The 14,279-nt window shown below is 32.5% G+C and overlaps 1 protein-coding gene across 2 annotated transcripts in view; it reads left to right on the top strand.

Annotated features, from left to right (window-relative positions):
- Nucleotides 1–14,279, top strand: part of LOC127719107 (uncharacterized) — a 29,219-nt gene continuing 14,940 nt past the window's right edge. For both annotated transcript variants that reach the window (XM_052225132.1, XM_052225133.1), the window contains exons 1-3: nucleotides 1–59; nucleotides 3,616–3,663; nucleotides 4,773–4,835. In XM_052225132.1, coding sequence (XP_052081092.1) covers nucleotides 11–59; nucleotides 3,616–3,663; nucleotides 4,773–4,835 — 160 coding nt within the window. In that variant the 5' untranslated portion in view covers nucleotides 1–10. The remainder of the gene's footprint in view (nucleotides 60–3,615; nucleotides 3,664–4,772; nucleotides 4,836–14,279) is intronic.

Raw genomic sequence — 14,279 nt, 5'->3', positions numbered from 1 at the left:
ACTAGGCATCATGAATGAGATTCCAATCTATCAGATTCCAGATCAACTCAATTGTTCAGGTTAGTTATTGCGTCGAGTTTTGAAAGTGAAATAGAATAACAATATTTCCTGTTTTATATCCACACCGGCTTGTGTCCCGTATGTAGATATTGCGATGTTATAAAAACAGTGTTTTCATGTAATGTCCTGAGCCGTCACCTGCCTCCAGTGGAAAGTAACGTTACCTATTACAATAAGTAGGATTCCTGACCCTCACCTGATTTGTGGAGGGACGCATACTTTTCATTGACTAAAAAATTATTTACGATGGTATGTTTCGAAAAATATACCAAAGGGACATTCAAACTTATAAGTCGAAAATAAACTGACAACGCCATGACAAAAAATGAAGAACAGAAAAGACAAATAACAGTACACAAAACACATCATAGAAAACACAAGACTGACCAACATGAACCCCAACAAAAATCCTGGGCAATCTCAGGTTCTCCGGACAGGTTAGCAGATCCTACTCCACATGTTGCACCCGTCAGGTTGGTCATGTAAGTATTCGGTAGGTCACGTTTGGGTTTAAGAGGATTAGAATGTGTTTACGACAATTGAAACATATCGGTCATCATTTTAGAAACAGTTATTCCATAACGGCTAACCAGTTCATAATGGCGTCCGTAAAATTTACAAAGAGAGGATATTTCAACTTCACCACTTAGGACTTCTTGTTTAATAGCTTCCTTGTGAGCATCAAACCTCTATTAAAAAAATCATGATATGATATACAAGCCCTGGAATATTGTATCAACCAGGATATATAAACTTCATATGCAGACGATGCTGGAATGTTGCTCCATAGAAATGTAAAGTTCACAATTGCGAAGCCGAAGATTTTTTTTTAACCTATCCACATTGTCAATTTCTAGATGTAAGTCAAGATAGGAGGCAGATTTAGCTGTATCTGTTGTCACCAATGTATTTAGTTATAGAACATTACTGTGAATGTGAATAATATACTTATTATGATATTTAAGTGCAAATATAAAATATAGTATTGGAAAAGTGTATTAACAAACATTCCGAAATCCAATGAAAATATAAAAAAGGGGAAGTCCATAAAAACTGACTAAACCAAAAGCTCGACTATATCAACGAACAAAACGAATGGAAAGAAATTGTCATATTTTTGACGTGGCAAAGGTATTTACCGAAGAAAATGGTGAGTTAAACCTGTTTTATAGCTAGTTAACGCTCCAACTTGGATGACATAAAATTGAGAACGGAAATGAGGAATGTGTCAAAGAGACAACAATCCGACCAAAGCAGAAAATAGCCGAAGGCTTCCAATGGGTCTTCAACACAGCGAGAAAATCCCGCACCCAAAGGCGGGCTTCAGCTGGCCCCTAAACAAAAATGTGTACTAGTTCAGTGAAAATGGACGTCACACTTAACTCCAAAACATAAAAACGAACTAAAATTAAAAAACATACAAGATTAACAATTGCCAGAGGCTCCTGACTTGAGACAGGCGCAAAAATGCTGTGGTGTTAAAAATGTTTTACGAGATCTAAACCCTCCCCTATACCTTTAGCCAATGTAGAATAAATAAACACACAGCAATATGCACAGTAAAACTCAGTTTAAAAGAAGTCCGAGTCCGATGTCAGAATAGGTAACAAAAGAAACAAAGCAAAATGACAATGATACACAAATTAACAAAGGACTACTAGCAGTTACTGACATGTCAACTCAAGACCTCAATTAAAATGATTAAAAGATTATGTCTTCGTTATATGAAAATCAAGCACAATCCCTCCCGTTAGGGGTTTAGTATCATAACATCATACAATATATGAGAAGAACATAACCCGTATCATGCGAACAACTGGTTTTAGAATACATGTGTTTATTTCCAATGCAAAGACCAAATGAGTGAATCAATACCAAAATATGCCATCTTTAATGACCTGACAACAGTATCGGAACTATATCCCTTTTGAATAAGTCTGTTTAAAGGTTTGGTTAGCTTTTGAGGTGAATTTCGACATTTTTGTGCTTTGTATAGAATATTACAATAAACGATTGGATGTGAAATACCTGAACGTATATGATGTCTGCATGTTGATTCATATTTACGAATGGTGTCCTTGTAGCGATGATAAACTTTAGTAAATGTTTTGATGAATCCCTGGTGTAATAATTTTCAGTAATACAGAGATTTCTTTCGTTAAAATCAAATATGATGTTACATACACGATCGAATCGAACAAGTTGAGATATAAAACCATAAGATGGTCACCATCTAAAAATGGACAATTAACAATAGGAAATGAAAAATCATCTTTATTATCATAAATGTTGGCATCAAGCTTGTTAAAGATATAGATATCAAGATCCAGGAAAGGGTAGTGTTCATTGTTAGTATTAGCTTTATTTAAAGTCAGTTCAACATGTTAAATCTCATTAGTGTACATACTGAAGTCATCATTATTGAGAACCATTATATCATCCAAATATCTAAAAGTGTTATAAATTTTTGTATCAGATGTTGTTTTGATGGGTGTTTGCTGATTGAAATAATAAATTGTAACTCATAACAATACAGAAACAGGTCCGCAATAAGTGGTTCACAGTTAATCCCCATTGGAATTCCGATAACTTGACGATATACGGAATCTCCATAGCGAACAAAAATGTTATCTAGTAAAATTCAAGGACAGATATGGTATCAAAGCAGGTCCAATTGACATAGTTCTTTTGTATGTTGTTACTAAAAAATGACCAAAAAGAGTTTGAACATATAAAAATGTATTCGCATTCTGACTTTTTAAATGCCCATTTATTAGGTGTGTGAATTTTTTATAGTTCTTTATAGTTTCGTTATATTGACGTAATTGGATGAAAAACACTAACAGTTTTAATTGGTGTTCGTTACAATACATACAAACAAATCTGACAAAGATGCCAGCAAACAGAACTGTGTTGCTAATATCAAAAGTAGTATCCTCAAACGAAATGAAATATACTTTTCCAAAAAAAGCAGTGACATAATAAAAACAATACTTTAAAAACCTCATGCGTCTGAATCATACATCTAACCTTTAAGAACAGCTGTAGCTGGTAGTATATCATACATTTACATAGTTACGTAAGAAAATAATATTTTGAAAATATTGCTTATCACACACCTTTTTGGCACAACTAATCCATCATAAACAATTCATCTGTATGTCAAAATATATTTTAAAAAAAAATCTTAAGATATTATGATTTAAAAAAAAAATCAATCCCGAGAAGTGATTTTCGTTAATTTTTTTTTAGAATACTTCCCTTTTTGCCATTGTTCTTTTTTATCGACATAAATTCTCATCAAAATACGTAAATTTAACGAACAGATTTTTAAATATCTACAATCTATGGTGAGAAAAATATTTAAAAACATTAAGCTTTTCATGGAGATAATTAAAAAACAACAAGAATACCTGTAGCCATTTGGAACATTACCAGCTAATACAATTTGTATATTTCATTATTTTCTTTGCTAAGAATAGAAAAATTAAGTAATTAGGTAATCTTATTTTCCAATTTTTTAAACGTAATGCAATATGATATATAACTTTACAGGACCTGCTCCTTCAAACAGTTATATTCCGAATCCAAAGCACACTCCAGGTAAGTGATATTGTATAAAAATATTTTAATTTTCGAAACTGTAAGAATGTATGTCAGATTAATAATGTTTATTTTGATTCATATGTAGACAAAACGTACATACGACGGACCAATATATAAGCCTAGTATCTTTAACGATATTTATAATACCAATGGGTTGATACCACTGCTGGTGGACGTTTTACACCGAATGTATCGCCAGCTAGTAAACACTCCAGTGTAAACATGACATTAAGTGTTCCTTTCTGTTAATCTACGTTTATAAACAGTTGAAATATTCCAAAAACTAAGGATTTTCTATCTCCAAGTTTTGGCACACTCTTTCGGAATTTGTTGTTATAAATGCTCTTCAACTTTGAATTAAGTTAGATGTTTGTTGCCTCAACCATATTTACACAGGAAATGTTAAGCAAGTGTTTCGCAATTAATTTCTTGTATTAGCTGAATTAAATGATAAAAGCTTAGATCAAATCTGTTCTATTTTATGTTGATGTAAATGCTGAATTATGTAAAACCATCATTTTACCTTTTTTAAGGAGTTTACATTTTAACCATAGACTAGTGTCTGTATAATATGTCAACCTTTTGATCGCCTTGAGTCCTTAAAAGGAATAAATAATGATTTTAATGTATAAGATATAAAAAAACAATATAAACAGCAATATTGAATAGCGCAACGTCGACTATACACATAATCAGTACCCGAATCCTACTTGAATATATATGTACAAACATTATAAATAAACAACGGCACCAACCATGGTGAGGTCAAAAGAAGTTTTAATACATACGCACAGCATCCCCTTTTCTGGATGTAAATTTAGCGTAAATGCAAAACAAAGAATAAAAGTTCCTTTAGCTTTGAACTTATTTCACATGAAACATTGAACTGCAAATCAGAACTCTATTGTCTAGAAATTATTCGTAATGCAACAACAAATGATTTATTGCAGCTTCATTTTTATCACGGAAAGTAACATTCTTCACTCATAAAGGTACAGAAGATTAGTGAATCAATATTAATACCAAAATATGCCATCTTTAATGACCTGACAACAGTATCTTTCATTTTTTTCCTATATATTTTAATGTGATATAAATTTTTGTAGCACCACAAGGCAGTAGGAATGCGCCTTTTAACGGCAATATTCCTGAACAAAAGCAGAATCCAGGTAAATAATATAGACATATGTTAAGTTTTGAAAAGGAAAACAAAGTATGAGAGTATACCAATGCCTGGTTTCCGCCAATGAAAAGTCTCTCGATACGGATGTTTGACGTACCAAATCAAAAGCCTGGTAATTTCGATGAGTTTTTACAGAAACTGGGTCAATCCCGCTGCTTGTGGTTTTTTCGTCTCTGGTGGTATCACCAGTCCAATAGTAAACACTATTGTAAAGCCATGAAATATCAAAGTTATTGTGAAACTACCTATTCTATAGGTGGCGTGAATCAGATGTGGATACTAAAAAAATTAAAATATCTTTTACAGTATATACAATCTAAAACTCTGTCATCTTGCAATAGTATTAAAACATTTGACTTTTATACACTTTACACAAGTATTCTCTATTCCAAACTAAAAGACAAATTGAAAGAGTTGGTCCTGCTTTGTTTCAAAAATAGAATGGCCAACGTAGAAACAAGTATCTTGTCTTAGAGAGGGATAAATCCTACTTTGTAAAAAATCACTCTGATTAAAACAGCAAATTTTCTCAAACTGACATTATCAAGATGCTTGGTTTCTTAATTGACAACATATTTGTTAAGTTATGAGGACGTGTTTTTCCGATGGGAACAAACTGTGCCCCTCTTCTTGCCGACTTGTTCCTTTATTCATATGAGGCTGACTTCATACACGAACTTCATAGGAAGAAAGAAATGAAGTTAACAGTATCCTTTAACTTTACATTCCGCTATATAGATGGTGTTCTCTCACTAAATAATTTAAAATTTGGTGAACGCATTTATCCCATCGGGATAAAGGATACATCATATACAGTAAAGTCTATCTCATATCTGGAAATACATCTAGAAATTGACAATGAAGTTCGATTGAAAACAAACTTTACGACAACAGAGATGATTTCAGCTTCCAATTGTGAACATTCCATTTTTAACATTCCAGCAGCGCCTGCATACGGAGTATATCTAGTTACAATCATCCCTTCGTAAATTTTACGGACGCCATCACGAGTTGGTTGACCGTTATGGAATATCCGTTTCTCAGATGATAGCGGATATGTCCTTAATGTCGTAACTACAATTTCGCCTCCTTTTCCCGAATATGACCTACTGAATTAGACTCATTACCGGGTTGTACTAACATGAGCAACACGACGGGTGCCTCATGTGGAGCAGGATCTGCTTACCCTTTCGGAGCACCCCAAGTTTTTGGTTGGGTTCGTGTTGCTCAGTCTTTAGTTTTTCTATATTGTGTTTTGTGTGCTTTTGTTTGTCTTTTTTGTTTTAAGCCATGGCGTTGTCAGTTTGTTTTCGACTTATGAGTTTGAATGTCCCTCTGGTATCTTTCGTCTCTCTTTGATATGATAATATTGGACATTTACTGTTTTCTAAAATGTTCAATTATTTACATCACTAGGTACAACTTACCGTAGCAGATGTTTAATACCTTTTCTGAAAGTTTGGTTTAAATGCTCTTCAGTGTCGAATTTGATTTAGTCGTTAGTCAAACTATTTTGATTGTAATGCCATTAGCTAGTGAAGTGTGGCACTGTTGAATTTATTTTCTGAAAGTTGTTTCTTGTTGAAAGTTAGAGACAAATTAAGAAATCAATTTACATTCAAATCTGTGCAAACGACTGAAAATATCATATGGAACTTAAGTCAAATATTCAGCGGGGTTATACGATGGTGTTTGGGAAATATCGTGCAATTAAGTAATCACCAAACCTTCAAACAAGGTATATATCTCTCTGTATTCAGCAAATAACTCAATCCCCCGGTACTTAATATAACAGTATATCTGAGACTAATACATTTTAGTTTCAGCAATAGAAAATTTGTTAAACTCTAAATTATCCGCCTGTAGAAAAGTTGCATTGAACAGTTTTAGGGAGTTGCATTAAAGAACGAACATCATTTTAATCAATAATCATTTCACAATGAATATTTTGTTTTTAATAATAAAAAAAAAACAACAAATTTTTTAATCAGTATTGTTTTAATTGTCGTTAACTGTAAACATATTTTTTAACCTAAAAGATAAAGATTGGGCAACTATTACTTATCCCAGTTATATCTAGTTTTCCCGATTTCGGACATGGACGTAGCATTTGTACATTTTATTTTAGAGAGGGAATTTCTACACCTTGTTTTAAGTGTGATTAATTGAATTATTAATTTTGCTTACCAGAATGAGCAATAACAAAAGGTTAACCTATAGCTTAGAGTCATTTTCAATGTATTATGCACAAACGATCTAAAGGATAACGTTTCGTTACGGCTTAACATCATCCAGAACTTAAAAATGCTCTCCGGACACTGTATAACCATTGTATGTGTGCAAACCTGTCCAATATGTTAAATCAGCGGATGGTATTTGCGTCAGTGATACATATGGTAGAATGCGACTAAGTTGTGTTAGAAATATTTTTCTTCTTTCTTGACTTAAACATGAAGTAGTGATCGTATTGCACGTTTATATATTTTGTAAACTTGTCCTTTCAATTTTCCGTAGAAAATGATTAATCTCTATTTTCTGTTTGCTCTTAGCAATAGTTATATGAAAATATCATTACAAAGGGTATACATACAGATAACAGGAAATTTATGAAGTCCCGTGCACATATTCTTAAAAAGGTCGCACTCAATGTACTATATGTGGAAATGCATATATCTCAAACAGCAAAACATATACTGCATAGCAATAATATTAAAATGAAATGAAAATATGTAGATTCAATCATGACAAGTGCAGACGAGCCATCCCTAGTTGAAATGAGAAAAAAAATCTTCATACCAGTATAGTCGTTATAAAAGTTCTGCCCCCAAAACATGTTTTATCCCGCCTCATTCTTCATGTGCTTGTCCCTAATCAGGAGCCTGTGATTCAGAGGTTGTAGAGGTTTTCTTGTTTTCTTGTTTCTTATTTTTCATGTCATTTATACCTGACTATATGGTATATGTTTTTTTCTCAGAGGCCGTACGGTGACCTGTAATTGCTTAAATCCTCGTCATGTGGAGAGTTAAAACATTGACAATCATACAACATCTTCTTATTGTAAGAGTGAAAAGACTTTCACATCTATTTCATTGAAAGAATCCGTCCTAATATTAGACTTTCACAGATAACCTGAATGCGCCCCCTCTCCCCCCAAAAATAAAGGATCACAACATTTATTACAGTCTACTTTTATACCTTATGATATTTTGTCTGGCTATGACTTATTGTTATATGAAGAAATATTAAATGAATAAGTTTTTATTGTGGTACAAGTGTTTATATTTGATACGTGTGACCAGTACAATATAGATAGAAGTATAAACTTTTTTATGCATTTGTCTTAATATAGTATAGTAGTATGGTTATAGTCGTATAAAAACAGTTTCTTGTAAATTAAATGCTATCGAAATTATTGAACCAAAGCATGCATATATACTAAACTAGGTCCTGTGTACACTTTTTCTACATTTTTTTTTTATTACGAGTCTATAACATTTTATCGACAAATTATATTTCGTTCAGTGATTGCTGACCGCAAGCGTATTAACTTTTGAATTTGCTGCCAAGTTTACCGGATCGTGACATTAATGAATATAACACAGACCACGTGGAACTCGTGACAAATAAGTGAATTGAAAGAGCCAAGATCCTTTTTTTTAAACGATTTGTAGTAATTAACTTGTTCTTTAAGAATAAGTTTTTAATAATTAACTTCCAGTGCACGTTTGTTTACATTCTTTCATCACGTTTTTCTCCCTGCACTTGCGCTGTACGGTGGCCGAAGTTCTAACGAGAGGTCTCGTAGTTAGGGTCACTGCTTACTAGAAAATATCACCGAATTAGTGTACGGAAAGACAATAATTCAACAGCAGTACATTTATGAAGATCTGTATAATATAAAGGATGTTCTTTTACAAGAAAGTTCGCGTACATCTAGCCATTCAAATATATAAAACACATTCAACTTTTTTTAAAATTTGAAGTTTCATATGACCTTAACCAGGTGGAAGATGGTGATAGAGAGCGTATTAAATTTTAGGAAGAAAAAAGTTTTGTTGTGTAGGACGAATTATAAGATATCAATCTTTATTTTGACAGTGTTGGACGAAATTCTAATATATTAAAGCATGGATGTAAAGTTAGAGGCCGGTTCGTTATTCGTTATTCGATATTCAAATTTCTTAGCTGAAAATAAAAAAAAATAAATATTCGTTAACATTAAAAGCATGATAGTTATAATTAAAAGGCGTAAAAAGATATGTAGGAAATCGTTTTAAGACCCCTTCAAATTTAAACATTTATGTAAATCGCACATTTGTGTTATAAAATATAGAATTTATCAATAAAATGCACTCAAAGATGTTCTTTTATTAATTATATTTCTAGAAACAAAAACAAACGATCGCTCTAGAAACATTTAAAAAAAATATAGATAGAATTAATTATAACAAGCCAAAAAAAAAAGATATTGCCACTTTTCAGCTAAAAATCGTCGAAAATTCAGGTAAAAGGGCACAGGGCGATGGCATGACATCCCTGATTTCTCAATCTTCATAATATTATGCAGATAGTTAGTTAAGATAAAGATACAAACGACATCAAAAGGAATTTGGGAAAACTTCTTGTCTTCTATTTTTACGGAGAGCTCAAAGTGCCAGTTTGATATTCAAAATATATAGTGAAAACCTACCAGAGACCGCTTAAATAACGGTGAGATCCTCCTGGTCTTTCAATATCCATAAAATTCAATGATCTTTTAGACTATGTATATATACAGATCGTATTAGAAGGATTTCTCAGAATAATGTCATCTTCGATACCTACGGAGGGCTTAAATTGTCACTTTTCAGCTAAAAATCGTCGAAAATTCAGGTAAAAGGGCAAAGGCCGATGACTAGACCTCTCTGATCTCTCAATCTTTATAATATTATACAGATAGTTAGTTAATATACAGATACAAATGGCATCAACAGTAATTCAGTTAAACTTTTGATTTTCTCTGTTTACGGAGCGTTGAACTAACTATTAACTAACTATATGCATAATATTTTGAATAACAGACATTTGCGGAAACTGGCATACACCTACGATTAGGATTACTATTACACCTACAGGTAGCATTTAAATCTTGGGTCGTCTCAAAGTGTAAATATAAAACGTCGTTCGAAAACAAAGTATAACTCCTATGATATTTTTATTAGTTGAACAACGGGGTTTTTAAAAAAATATATGTAGTAATGTGTACACATTAATTGTAATGTAATGTATTTATATCTATCTTTTAAAATTAAAGGGGGTCTCGGTGGCCGAGTGGTCCAAGTAGTCAAACTACTGTATCAATAGCCAGTCAACACCGAGATTGTGAGTTCGAATCCCGCACAGGGCAGGTGCACTCGACTCCAATCTTAATTGACTAGGATTGTCAGTTTTCCTACCGACGGTAGGTGGTTCTCTCCGGGCACTCAGGCTTCCTCCACCAATAAACTGACCGCCACGAAATAGCACAATAGTGTTGAAAGTGGCGTTAAAAATCAATGATTTATAGAGATCCTTGGAAGCATATGAGTATCGACATTTTCTTTCACGGTGTCGAAAATTCGCACCCATGAGCATGGGTAGGTCTGGTATGCTCGAAGCATGACCAGTAACTCCTGATTCGAGACTGGTACAATTCTCTTGAAGTAGAGTGCACTTATGCCGGTGTCCATTTCAACACAAAGTTTATCCTCAAAATTATTCCGTTGATAAAAAGGGACAAAAAGTGCAAAGGTATATCAGGCGAGACAAAATTGCAAATAAAACAACACACAATTTTAATCGGCAAGGGGGCAGTTGCCGATTCAAAGGTCTAATCGTGTAAAATAAAGACGACACACGACATCTTTATTTCAAAAGAACAGCGCTGCAGCGGGTTTAATACTCATATAGTGTAACTTGTTTATCGCATTTTCACGTGATTTTTGAAGTGCACCGATTGTAGAGTGCCCTCTTAACATTTCTTTTGTTGATTTTGCTTTACTTAAATAACAAAAATTTGCGTCATGAGCGCATGATACGACCGTCGCATTTTTCAAAGTTCCACAACTCCTCATTGTCATATCAGAAATTTATAAAAAAAAAACTAAAGGGAGGTTATTTTAATAAATATAAACCAGACATCAAAGTTTCATAAAAAACTACTCAAAGCACTTTTGAGTTATTGTTCGAAAACTGAAAAATCCCCCTTATTTATGAATAAAATCCAATAACTCGGAATTGTAAAATTTAAAATTTATAAGATTTGAAAGGGAGCTGACGACAATAGATATAAACAATTCACAAAAGTTTCACGAAAACCGCTGAAAGTATTTTTGAGTTATTGTCCGAAAACTGGAAAATACCGCCTGTTTTATGAATAAAATCCCATAACTCGGAAACGTAAAATCTAAAATTTATACAAATCGAAAGGGAGCTCACGTCAATAGATATAAACAATTCACCAAAGTTTCATGCAAATTGGTTCTGGTGTTTTTGAGTTATTGTCCGACTTGTTGACGACAGACGGACGTACAGACGGACGGACGGACGGACGGACAGACAGAAGGACGGACGGACAACGGTATACCATAAAACGTTCCGTAAACGGGAGTATAAAAAAATAAAATGAAGTTATCTGTTTCTCGGGGAAAGTGTATGATTTTCTGCTGTTTTCGGTGGGCGACAAAAAATATCCGAACTGACATCCTGTAATGAAAACTTACACAAGTCACTAAATTGTTCGAAAACACTAGAATATGTAATAGAAGTGTACAAAATAAAATAAACTTATTACAAACTATATAGTAAAGATTGAACACGCCATCGGAGAATTAAAAAAACACAAAGTTATAGGGACTTTGGGGCGATCGATTCAAATTTGTGTGACCATATGCGCTGCATTAGTGTGCCCTCGAAAATACCTATTCACATAAGAATAAAATCATATGGTTTGACTATGTACCTCTAATGTTTTATATTCTATATTTTGAGATGACCCATGTTTTTCGTCAACTGTAATCGTAAGTCTAAGTGTAATCCTAGGTATAGACCTAGTTTCTGCAAATGTCTATTGAGAGATCAGGATTATATAGCGTTATATCTGTATATATTTTGAATATTAAGTCAATCGAAAGTATCTTTTTTTCGGGTTTCCATAGTTGTTTCTATTTAAATTTTCAAATCTTACTAAAGTGGTTGTTTGTTTTTGTTTCTTGAAAAATCATCTGTACATCTTTGATTGCGTTTTATTGATAAACATGTATATTTCATGAAAACAAATATTCGATTCACAGAAGGGTTTATATTTGAGGACAACGAGAATTAGCGATAACTTAGATTGGTCACAAAAAGATTTCCTACATCTCATTTTACTCTTTTTAACTATGACTATCATACTTTTAATGGTATCGAATGTTTAAAATTTTATTACTTTCAACTAAGAAAATTTGAATATCGAATATCAAGCAGCCGATTGGATATTGAATATCGAATAACGAACCGGCCGCTAACTTTACATACATTATTAAAGCGAATGTCGTAGAGATTTTCGGATTAAAAACTTGTACAACTTTTGTTAATGTCGTTGCTTTTTTATAGCCTGCTATAGAGTTTCTGTTTTTTTTTAAGGTTGTATGATGACCATTACTGACTAACATCTATGTCATTTTGTATTTGGTGTATATTTATCGCCTTGGCAATTATACCACAGCTCCTTATTTTAGCTCAAGTGTCCGAAAGCAAGACAAGAATTACACTTATGTAAACAAGACGGAAATCGTTGACGGACTCCTTATGGAGTTATTGTCCCTAAGATGAGTTTTACCAATGTTTGCGTTTTTTCTGTTAATTTTGAAACCTATTTTAGACAGTGAAAACACTTTTGTTGCAAAAATTATCAGCAGTACAAGATCTACAAAATGCTCAGCAAGACAATATCTACAAATATTTCAACAAAGACAACTTTGTAAGTTCACTTCTAATAGAAGTCATTGCGTTTGAATGCCGATTTTTACCAATATGTGGTATTTTGGGCGAAAAATTATATTAAACAGAGAGAAAGTAACAATAAAAAAAAATTAAATATATAAAGTAAACAAAAAAGAGGTAATGGCTTATATTATTGTCTTCATTGTTGAAAATGCACATAGATCCTATAAGTAAATGACTTATTAGATCCTCTCTGTTTTTCAATATAGGCCACAAGTGTTTTGCCCGATGTGTACTTGCTGTGAACATGAAATTTTTAAATATAGTTTTGAAAGACGAATGTGTCACATATTATTTCTATGCATATTTGACATATTCAAGGTTGTGCAACAGTTTTACTGAATTTATTCTAATTTTAAAACTGTAATATCCATGGAAAGATTATATCAAAAATTTGAACTGCGATGTTTTGTTTTTATTATACTAATATATAGAATCGATGTTTAATTTTCCAATCAAGGACATTTCTAAATACAAATAATGTTTGGTCCAATTTGGTCCCATAAATGTATAATACCTTCTTCTGTGATCTCCATTTTACCTGATGAATTACTAAAAATAACCCTGAACTCAGGTTGAAATATATCTGTGTAAAATATAATCTTTTCATTTCAATTTGATTCCTATTTATCGAAGTTACCCCGAAAGAACATTGGTCCAATTTTGCAAAACACGCTGTTGTAAAGATTTAACTTTACAAAATAACAAATATATAGAAATGGTCCAATATTTAATCACAAAAATTCAAAAAGGTAAAAATACCAAACCTTAAATATTCAACTTAATAGAAAAGTTGTTCTGTTCAATATTGCAATGTTGCGGGTAGTTTCAATGGATTTTAACAGAAAAAGATATGATAACATCACATGAGAATAGTTAGAATCTTTGATCTATTTCCTTTCATTTTTTGTGTGTTAAGTTATGAGTTGATATGGGTTTTATTTGTAATGTCATACTTGTACTTCTGACCAGTCATTCATATTTTTATGTGATTTGTTAACAAATATGCAAATTTATTACATTATTAGTCTTCGTTAACCAATAGTTTTTTGTAAAACTTTAAATTAATTTGACAACCCTACAACAAAGTCAGTTGAGCATTTTTGGTCTCAGTCCTACCACCTGTATCCAGCAAAGGGGGATGTGCAAGTATGACAAGAGTCATTATTTGACCCCTAAAATTCCCAAAAAATAGTTGATAATTGAAGCCTTTAAAATCGTTTTGATCGTGTTATAAATCAACACGTTAGTTCATAAAGTTCACTAGCAGTATCATAAACATGTTGAAATTGATAAATTTGACCTGAAATGACCATTTCAAACTCAGTCTGTGGTAAAAAAAAGATATGAGCAAAAGCTTTATTAAAACAGTTATCTTAAATTTGCTTCTACGTAAGAGACTTCTTGAATCAAAATATTGTTTGTG

This window comes from Mytilus californianus, unplaced genomic scaffold (genome assembly GCF_021869535.1).
Source record: "Mytilus californianus isolate M0D057914Y unplaced genomic scaffold, xbMytCali1.0.p SCAF_10, whole genome shotgun sequence".
Lineage (NCBI taxonomy): Eukaryota > Metazoa > Mollusca > Bivalvia > Mytilida > Mytilidae > Mytilus > Mytilus californianus.
Note: the sequence above shows the minus strand (reverse complement) of the source record. Positions and strands in the feature narration are given on the sequence as shown.